The 11,293-nt window shown below is 43.4% G+C and overlaps 1 protein-coding gene across 1 annotated transcript in view; it reads right to left on the reverse strand.

Moving 5' to 3' along the window:
* The window catches only part of LOC124044340 (neurabin-1-like), a 30,266-nt gene extending 19,492 nt beyond the window's left edge, over window positions 1–10,774 (reverse strand). Inside the window, exons 1-3 of the mRNA XM_046363996.1 lie at window positions 10,752–10,774; window positions 7,468–7,582; window positions 1,579–1,713 (exon numbers count right to left, since the gene is read on the reverse strand). Coding sequence (XP_046219952.1) covers window positions 1,579–1,713; window positions 7,468–7,582; window positions 10,752–10,774 — 273 coding nt within the window. The remainder of the gene's footprint in view (window positions 1–1,578; window positions 1,714–7,467; window positions 7,583–10,751) is intronic.
* Window positions 10,775–11,293: the final 519 nt, after the last annotated feature.

The following is an 11,293-nucleotide window of genomic DNA, read 5'->3' on the forward strand; positions in this document are numbered from 1 at the left end:
TGCTAGCTAGCTAAAATGGTCCCTTTCCTAAATTAGGCATGGACGGATATTTTGATTTGGACTGGTTTTACTTCATTTTCCGTACAATGATTATAACTGTGATTCTGATCCGACCATGAATTCATACATTATGCCTCTGGCCTTAGAGGATGGAAGCTATATGTAGTAGGCTAATGTTAACTAGCTGGCTAATCATTGCCCATGAAAGGAAGTTAGGCTACCGTGCAACAAAAACTAGGACAACAAAGGCCTCCCGGGTGGCACAGTGGTTAAGGGCACTGTACTGTAGCGCCAGCTGCGCCACCAGAGACTCTGGGTTCGCGCCCAGGCTCTGTCGTAACCGGCCGTGACCGGGAGGTCCGTGGGGCGATGCACAATTGGCCTAGCGTCGTCTGGGTTAGGGAGGGCTTGGCCGGTAGGGAAATCCTTGTCTCATTGTGAACCAGTGACTCCTGTGGCGGGCTGGGCGCAGTGCGCGCTAGCCAAGGTTACCAGGTGCACGGTGTTTCCTCCGACACATTGGTGCGGTTGGCTTCTGGGTTGGATGGCGCTGTGTTAAGGAGGGCTTGGTTGGGTTCTGTATTGGAGGACGCATGACTTTCAACCTTCGTCTCTCCCAAGCCTGTACGGGAGTTGTAGCGATGAGACAAGATAGTAGCTACTAAAACAATTGGATACCATGAAATTGGGGAGAAAAAGGGGTCAAATTCACACAAAAAAATAAAGAAATAAAATAAGACAACAAAAAATATGAAAGAGAGTAAGGATGGCATTGGTATTTCTCTACAAGAAAGGTAAGTTAACATGTTTTTTAATACTTATGCACGCATAGACACACACACACACACACACACACAGAGAAATCTGAACTATGGCCAGCCACATTTAGCTTACGTTGATTGGACTAAATTGTTTTTGGAATCTTTTAGTTGTCACTGTATTAGACTAAGCAGAGGTGACTAGAAGTTGAAATGGTGCTGGAATAGTGGAGGCAGCTACTGTTTTCCTTGTGACCTGCAGTAACTCTCTGTGGTTCTAAATCAATTATGTTAACTTGCTTGACCCTGCTGTAGGTAATGTAACTGCTTGTTACATGCTAAATGCTTTGTGGACATCACCGAACAGATGTTGCTCTCCGGTTTTGTGATGAAACAAAGGTGTGGCTGAATTTATTCTTCTTATTTTCGCGACCTTTGGCCTATATATTATGGTCACAAGGCATAAGAACTAACAGTTTATAGAGAAAACAACGTAATTATCACAACATATTAGTTGCAATATGGCTTTTTTTTCTGGCTTGGCTTCCCCAGTGATTTTACCCATGCACCGCTACTGGCTGATCTAGGATCAGGTCCCCCCTGTCCATATACTGTATATTCATTATAATCGAAAAGGCACTCTGAGATACTTTGTGAATACCTGATAAGAAGAGGAGAGTACAAGTGGGTCGGTAAGTTAGACGTTGTTGTAGGTTACTAGCTCCTATGAATGAGTTAATAAAACTGTATAGGATTTGATTGGCCACACTTATAGGTGTATCAGTAGGAGGGTGAGACAGCGGGGCAGTAGACTACCCACCTCATCGTCATCAGCGTCATACTGGGCATACTGCTGCTCCAGCAACTCTCTCTGTCTCCTCTCCTGCTCCAGAGTCTGTTGGATCAGAGCAGCCACCTCGCCACCTGACCCGGACGCTCTCGACCAATCACAAACCTGGAAACGGACAGCAACACAGCCAGTCAGTTGCATTTCACTCAAGGGGTGACTTTACAATATGCTTTGAACCACTGTGCATGTTGGTTCAATGATGAATTAGGGCTTCACCTCAATATACTTTTTCTCTGAGATATTTTCAGCTGAACTAAAACATGACAGAACTTCCTCCTTTTAATTTGTGGACTAGAAAAGGTGCCATTTTACACTATGTATGTTTATTTGTTTGTGTGATTGAGGCTGTAACAGGCAGTCTGTGTGATTCGCAGGGACTCAATAGCAGGATCTGATTATAGGGGAGTGGAGGGGGGAGAGGGAGGGGGATGGGACTTTCAGCGCTAACACAATAACGTGACAATGGCATGCAGCCGTCCAGGTTGGAATGTGCACATCGGGCACTGGCACAGGCACATTGGCACAGACTCTGGGCTACAGCTGTACCAGCCGTTCTCTCACACCCTACCCTACAGAGCCAAGGAGTTCCATGTTGATAGACGGATACAGAGAGAGGGAGAGAGAGAAAGAAAGGGAGAGATGGAGAGGGAGAGAGAGAAAGAAAGGGGGAGAGAGAGATAGAGAGAACAAACAACCAGAACAATACCATTTCTACCTGTCTTCTCACCATTTCATTATTGTCTATTTCGAGCATTTATTTTATTTATTTAACCTTTATTTAACTAGGCAAGTCAGTTAAGAACAAATTCTTATTTACAATAACGGACTTCATTCATGTCTTATTAAGCATCACCAATCTGAAATGTAATCTATTATCGGCTTCCTAGTTCACAACAAAGCCTCCTTCACTCAAGCTGCCAAACATACCCTCGTAAAACTGACTATCCTACCGATCCTTCACTTCGGCGATGTCATTTACAAAATAGCCTCCAACACTCTACTCAGAAATTGGATGCAGTCTATTACAGTGCCATCCGTTTTGTCACCAAAGCCCCATATCCTACCCACCACTGAGACCTATATGCTCTCGTTGGCTGGTCCTCGCTACATATTCGTCGCCAAACCCTCTGGCTCCAGGTAATCTATAAGTCTTTGCTAGGTAAAGCCCTGCCTTATCTCAGCTCACTGGTGACGATAACAACACCCACCCGTAGCACGGGCTCCAGCAGGTATATTTCACTGGTCATCCCCAAAGACAACACCTCTATGGCCACCTTTCTTTCCAGTTCTCTGCTGCCAATGACTGGAACGAATTGTAAAAATCACTGATGTTGGAGACATATCTCCCTCACTACCTTTAAGCATCGGCTGTCAGAGCAGCTTACCGATCGCTGCAGCTGTACACAGCCCATCTGTAAATAGCCCACCCAACCAACTACCTCATCCTGTATTTGTTTTTGCTTTTTTTCTGTACTTTTGCACACCAGTATTTCTACTTGCACATCCTCATCTGCACATCTATCACTCCAGTGTTCATTTGCTACATTGTAATTACTTCGTCAATATGGTCTATTTATTGCCTTACCTCCTTACTTCATTTGCACACACTGTATATATATTTTTCTATTGTGTTATTGACTGTACATTTGTTTATCCCATGTGTACCTCTGTGTTGTTGTTTTTGTCACACTGCTTTGCTTTATCTTGACCAGGTCACAGTTGTAAATGAGAACTTGTTCTCAACTGGCCTACCTGGTAAAATAAAGGTGAAAAAAATATATATATATATATTTTTAATTGTAGTGTCCTGTTAATTGTTACTCATTGAGTAGTATTATTTTTCCTATTAATATCTATCTGCGTCAGCATGGGTCTACAATATATGTTTCCTTTGGCAATGTATGCGGTAACACTTTCCATGCCAATAAAGCCATTTGAATTTGATAAAGGGTGAAACAGAGAGAGAGAAACAAAGAAAGACAGAGAGAGAAATGGAGAGAGAGAGAGAGAGAGAGATATAGCGAGAGAGAGACTGAAATGGAGAGAGAGATATAGCGAGAGAGAGAGAGAGAGAAAGAGAGAGAGAGAGAGAGAGAGAGAGAGAGAGAGATAGCGATGTTATAGCCATGTTCCCTCTAATTTGTTCTTAACTGACTTGTCTAATTAAATAAAGGTTAAATATATATGTATTTTTAAAAATACCCAGTATACAGTATATTCTTCTGGTTTCTCTCTCGTTTACTCCAAGATGGATCCCTCTATCTCAGTGGGAGAGCTTTTTTGACTGTGTCTCCAATCACCCGGAGTGGGCATGCTGATTACAGAGCTAGGCTGGCTACATTCCAGAGTTAACTTTGATCTACATCTGAATTAACAACTGAGAGAAATCAGAATCAAGGAGCGTGCTCCTCCATCTCTCCATCTAGCAGCTGACCTGGAAACAGTTTCCTCTTTCCCGGCAAAGCAACATGCAGGGGGGGGGCCTACCCTGCTTCTGGGAACAACAGCGATAATACCGACATGTCTTGTCCATTAGGAGCTGCTACAGTATGCTGACAGACATACTGGATCTGAGTCCCAAATGGCACTATATTCCCTATATAGCAGCGTTTCCCAATCTCGGTCCTCGGTGCATGTTTAGTTTTTTGCCCTAACACTACACAGCTGATTCAAATGATCAAAGCTTGATGATTAGTTTAATATTTGAATCAGCTGTGTAGTGTAAGGGCAAAAATGAAAACGTGCACCCCTGACGGTCCCGAGGACCGAGTTTGGGAAACCCTGCTATATAATGTACTTATTTGACAAGGGCACATAGGGTTCTGATCAAAGGTAGTTCACTATATTTGGGAATAAGGTGCCATTTGGGACAGGGCACTGGGGTTAGGGATGTCAGGGATGTCCGCATTACATTGCCTCACAACAGATATGCCCTCACTCAGTCAACCACGTGGGATGTTGTTTAATTGTGCTCTCTTTTAATAATATATAATATATAATAATATATGCCATTTAGCAGACGCTTTTATCCAATAATATCTGGTTTATACAGTTGAAGTCGGAAGTTTACATACACTTAGGTTGGAGTCATCAAAACTTGTTTTTCAACCACTCCACAAATTTCTTGTTAACAAACTATAGTTTTGGCAAGTCGGTTAGGACATCAACAATGCAATGTACCGCACAGGGCTAAGCACGCGTACTGGGGACACCGTGCGCTCCATCGCATACCACGGTGCCTGCCCGGTCCCTCTCGCAAAACACAGAACAGAAAATAAACACCCACAACTCAAAAGTGAAACCAGGCTACCTAAGTATGATTCTCAATCAGAGGCAGCTGTCAATCGTTGTCCCTGATAGAATCATACTTAAGTAGCCTGGTTTCACTTTTGAGTTGTGGGTGTTTGTTTTCCGTGTCAGTGTGTGTTACCACACGTGACTGTTTCGTTTATTCACGTTTATTGTTTTGTTCCAGTGTTCTGTTGTGTTTGATTAAACATTATGGACACTTACCACGCTGCCATTGGTCCTCCGATCCTTCTCGCTACTCCTCCTCAGAAGAGGAGGACGAGATCCATTACACTATATCCACAGTAAAACGAGTCCAATATCGACATAACCTGAAAGGCCGCTCAGCAAGGAAGAAGCCACTGCTCCAAAACCGCTATAAAAAGCCAGACTACGGGTTGCAACTGCACAAGGGGACAAAGATCGTACTTTTTGGAGAAATGTCCTCTGGTCTGATGAAACAAAAATAGAACTGTTTGGCCATAATGACCATTGTTATGTTTGGAGGAAAAAGGAGGAGGCTTGCAAGCCGAAGAACACCATCCAAAATGTGAAGCACGGGGTGGCAGCATCATGTTGTTGGGGTGCTTTGCTGCAAGAGGGACTGGTACACTTCATAAAATAAATGGCATCATGAGGAATTAAAATTATGTGGTTATACTGAAGCAACATCTCAAGATATCAGTTAAAGCTTGGTCGCAAATGGGTCTTCCAAATTGACAATGATCCCAAGCATACTTCCAAAGTTGTGGGAAAATACCTTAAGGACAACAAAGTCAAGGTATTGGAGTGGCCATCACAAAGTCCTGACCTCAATCCCATAGGAAATTTGTGAGCAGAACTGAAAAAGTGTGTGCGAGCAAGGAGGCCTACAAATCTGACTCAGTTACACCAGCTCCGTCAGGAGGAATGGGACGAAATTCACCCAACTTATTGTGGGAAGCTTGTGGAAGGCTACCCAAAATGTTTGACCCAAGTTAAACAATTTAAAGGCAATGCTACCAAATACTAATTGAGTGTATGTAAACTTCTGATCCACTGGGAAAGTGATGAAAGAAATAAAAGCTGAAATAAATCCCTCTCTTTACTATTATTCTGACATTTCATATTCTTAAAATAAAGTGGTGATCCTAACTGACCGGGAATTTTTACTAGGATTAAATGTCAGGAATTGTGAAAAACTGAGTTTAAATGTATTTGGCTAAGGTGTATGTAAACTTCTGACTTCAACTGTAAATTTGGTGGCAAAGATACGCTTTATTTTTTTAGCCTTATGCTGGGGGACCAGTGAACTTGCACTTGTGTGGTTTCAGAGACCTGGATGACGTCGTCAGTCAGGGTTAAATTGAGTTGAAATGGCGAATCTGGGGCACAGGGTGATCAAACCCAGGTAGGATAGAGAGAGAGAGAGAGAGAGAGAGAGAGAGAGAGAGAGAGAGAGAGAGAGAGAGAGAGAGAGAGAGAGGTAGAGAGAGAGAGAGAGAGAGAGAGAGAGAGAGAGAGAGAGAGAGAGAGAGAGAGAGAGAGAGAGAGAGAGAGAGAGAGAGAGAGAGAGAGAGAGAGAGAGAGAGAGAGAGAGAGAGAGGGATTAACTGGACAGGAAGAAGAAAGTGAATGAAAAGGAGCGATAGAGAGGAGAGGATAGAAGAGAAGAGGAAAGAACAGCAGAGAAATGGCAGTGTTTAATATCACGTTCTCTTATATCCAGCCATATCTCTTTGCTGCTGCTGTCCATACTTCAATCAATATTTGCTCATCAAACAGCCATGTGTTACATTTACATTTACATTTAAGTCATTTAGCAGACGCTCTTATCCAGAGCGACTTACAAATTGTGTTCATGGGAACAACATGCTGCAATAAAGTTTGACATGTCCTTCCTCTCCAGCCCTCATCCCCTGAGCACCAATCACATCAGTAAGTAGATACGGCTTCTCCTCTGACCATGTCTGTGTCTCTTCCATGCCGTGCTCCTATTTTGACTGTTCTGCTCTGTAGAGCGGAGGCCTGCTGTCCACTGCTACTCTCTTACAATGATACATTTCCACACTATTGATATTATGCTAATGAATGCATGAATGGGGGTCTGCCAAAACCGTTTTCACATGCAGGCTATGTTGTGTGTTCGTGTAGCGGTTTTGGTGGTCTGCAGTTTGAAAACATTAACAGTAAATTGGGTTAAGTTTAAAGACACTGTAGCAAGTCTTTATTCATATTAAAAATCTGATTTATTGATTTCTCCACGGTCTGTATTAAAGGGAACTTCATTTAATAGAAGAGGCTTTTATTCAATATCGGTACACAATCTCTACTTAAAATATCAAATCCACGCAAAAGGACGACCCATGCATTATTTCTCATGTGCAGAAAGGTTGACTATCTGGCAGACTACTATATAAAGTGTAGCAGTACACATTGAGTTATCCCCCCTAACAATGCCGTTTTAACTAAACAGACTATGGCTGATGCCCATGACGGCTGTGGTTTATGCCACTTCATGGTACCGTGGACTCATCTGTATAAATAAATGAAAATAAAATGTTACGCATGTGGCAGTTGATCTTACCTAACCACTCCCTGGGTGTTCCTCAGGACGGAGGCAGCGAAGCTCTGTGTCACCCCCACCAGACTGGTGCCGTCCACCTCCACGATCTGGTCGTTCACCTTGATCCTACGACACAACATACTGAGGTCACAGAAAGGTCACACACAGGTAAGAGATACAGGTTACTGTAGGATCTACTGAGCTGTGGCTTGGCTGGTCTAGTGGTAAAGCCGTAGCCTCTGGTACACATATCTGCGGCATCGGTTTGAATCAGGCCAACTACTTGTCATTCTCTCTATCTGTTATGTTCTATGGAGAGAAAAATGCATATGAAAACAAGCCGAAGAACACCATCCCAACTGTGAAGCATGGGGTGGCAGCATCACGTTGTTGGGGTGCTTTGCTGCAGGAGGGACTGGTACACTTCATAAAATAAATGGCACCACGAGGAAGGAAAAGTATGTGGTTATATTGAAGCAACATCTCAAGACATCAGTCAGGAAGTTAAAGCTCGGTCGCAAATGGGTCTTCCAAATGGACAATGATCCCAAGCATACTTCCAAATTTGGCCATCACAAAGCCCTGACCTCATTCCTATAGACAATTTGTGGACAGAACTGAAAAAGTGTGTGCGAACAAGGAGGCCGACAAAACCTGACTCAGTTACACCAGCTCTGTCAGGGGGAATGGGACAAAAGACACTCTAATGTATTTGTCTTCTTGCTCAGTTGTGCATCCGGGCCTCCCACTCCTCTTTCTATTCTGGTAAGGGCCAGTTTGTGCTGTTCTGTGAAGGGAGTAGTACATAGCACTGTACAAGAACTTCAGTTCTTGGAATAGCCTTCAGATCTCAGAACAAGAATAGACTGACAAGTTTCAGAAGAAAGTGATTTTCTTCTGGCCGTTTTGATCCTGTAATCGAACCCACAGATGCTGATGCTCCAGACACTCAACTAGTCTGAAGAAGGCCAGTTTTATTGCTTCTTTAATCAGAACAACAGTTTTAAGCTGTGCTAACATAATTGCAAAAAGGGTTTTCTAATGATCAATTTGCCTTGAAAAATGATAAACTTGGAATAGCTAACACAACGTGCCATTGGAACACAGGAATGATGATTGATGATAATGGGCCTCTGTGCGCCTATGTAGATATTCCATAACAAATCGGCCGTTTCCAGATATAATAGTCATTTACAACATTAGCAATGTTTATACTGTATTTTTGATCAATTTGATGTTATTTCAATGGACAAAAAAATAGCTTTTCTTTCAAAAACAAGGACATTTCTAAGTGACCCCAAACGTTTGAATGGTAGTGGATATACATATATAAAATGATCCACTGTGCAGTAGTAGACTATGCACTGATGTGGTGCATTGCAGAGTGATACAAAAAAAGTAAATGTTGAGTAAGGGATGCTTAGAAAATATCTAATCGAAGTCAGATATCATAATCTGCTTTTGAAAATGTATTATCACATGATGTGAGCTGAGTGTTCAGTGGTGCAAAATGGTGCAATAGCTAATTATCAAACTACTGAATATAGTACAGCTAGACGTGTCTTGAGGCAACCATTCTCCATTACAAGAGTGGAGCAGCACTATTGCCGAACAGACAGAAAGCATTACATTCACACGGTGGGGTTAGCTTGGACATGACAGGATGTGTAGCTATCGCTGCTTGATAGCGCCCAGGGCTTGTGAGCCAACGCCAATTTGGTCAACAGAGGAAACAAGGTTATCAGAATGTTTGTATCGCCAAATGGCACCCTATTCCCTATTTAGTGCACAACATTTGACCAGGGCCCATAGAGAACACTGTGCCATTTGGGACGTAGCCACAGCCTGTGACAAGGCTGTTGTGGTGACAGTTCTTTAACAAAACAATAATGAATAGGCTGCCTATATTAAAATTCCCTTTTGATTTAACAATTCAAATATAATAATTCATTTAGATAACATTAGTGTGAAAGTCCAGGGCATGTTTTTTCCTAAGTCCCACTCTTCTATTCATAGATCGTCTATGGTCGCAATAACATTATAATACCCATGTAACAAAGCATCAATACAGTGGATGTCCAAGCTATTCTGAGAATTTAAACGTACCCTTAAAACGTGTCAAACGTAACACTGTCTGACCTAACAGCAGTTTACAGTCTGAATCACTGTGGCATCACATCCACAATTCAGTGGACAAACACAGATATGATTACTGACATACTGTACGGTGTCGGGACAGCCAGACTGAATGCAAACCATTTAAAACAGACAGACAGAATACAAACCACCTAACACAGACAGACAGGCTAACCATCAGCATTGCAACACTGTCAACCACTTCACGTAACATTGAGTGGTTGCATATGACACTTTTAAGGGCTTTCCTTTCATACAGGGACAACAGTAATCATCAAAGCCCGGACACGGTTGTGGTCAATTCCATTTCAATTCAGTCATAAATATGTTTACTTTTCTGAATTGACTGAATTTAAATGGAATTGATCCTGACTCTGACCCCGGCGGAGAAGACATTGGCTCCCCAGACACAGACCTCTGTATGCCGAAGCAGTGCCTTCCTGTCAGACCGTGACCAGACTATTAAGCACCGTGCACGCATGCAAGCCCACACACACCCACACACACACACACATACACCTACCAGACGAGCTAAATGACTTCTATGCTTGCTTCGAGGCAAGCAACACAGAACCATGCATGAGAGCACCAGCTGTTCTGGACGACTGTGTGATCACTCTCTCTGCAGCCGGTATGAGGAAAATCTTTAAACAGGTTAACATTCACAAGGCTGCAGGGCCAGACGGATTACCAGGATGTGCACTCAGCGCACACACTGACCAGCTGGCAAGTGTCTTCACTGATATTTTGAAACTCTCCTGACCCAGTCTGTAATACTTACATGTTTTAAGCAGACGCCATAGTCCCTGTGCCCAAGAAAGCCAAGGTCACCTGTCAAAATGACTATCGCTCCATAGCACTCATATCTGTAGACATGAAATGCTTTAAAAGGCTGATCATGGCTCACATCAACTCCATCCCAGACACCCTGGACCCAATCCAATTTACATAGCCCCAATAGATCCACAGGTGATAGAATCTCTAATGCACTGTGGTCCTGTAGCTCACTGTGGTCCTGTAGCTCAGTTGGTAGAGCATGGCGCTTGTAACGCCAGGGAAGTGGGTTCAATCCCGGGACCACCCATACGTAGAATGTATGCACACATGACTGTAAGTCGCTGATAAAAGCGTCTGCTAAATGGCATATATATATATTAGAATGCTGTTCACTTACTAAAGCTCAGCGTTCAACACCATAGTGCCTCCAAGCACATCACTGAGCTAAGGATCCTGAGACTGAACACTCCCTCTGCAACTGGATCCTGGATTTCCTGACGGCCCGTCCCCAGGTGGTGAGGGTAGGCAACAAGACATCCGCCACGCTGACCCTCAACATGGGGCCTCAAGGGTGCATGCTTAGTCCCAACCTGTACTCCCTGTTCACCCACAATTGCGTGGTCACGCACGACTCCAACACCATCATTAAGTTTGCTGACATCACAACAGTGGTAGGCCTGATCACCGATGACAATGAGACAGCCAATAGGAAGGTCAGAGACCTGGCAGTCTGTGCCAGGACAACAACATCTTCCTCAAAGTCAGAAAGACAAAAAGTAACTGATCGTGGACTACAGGAAACGGAGGGCCGAAAGCATGCCCCCATTCACATCAACCAGGTTGTAGTGGAGCAGTTCGAGATCTTCAAGTTCCTCGTGTTCACATCACTAAGGATCTATCATGGTCCACACACCAACACAGTCATGAAGAGGGCAAAGC

This window comes from Oncorhynchus gorbuscha, linkage group LG09, assembly GCF_021184085.1.
Source record: "Oncorhynchus gorbuscha isolate QuinsamMale2020 ecotype Even-year linkage group LG09, OgorEven_v1.0, whole genome shotgun sequence".
NCBI lineage: Eukaryota > Metazoa > Chordata > Actinopteri > Salmoniformes > Salmonidae > Oncorhynchus > Oncorhynchus gorbuscha.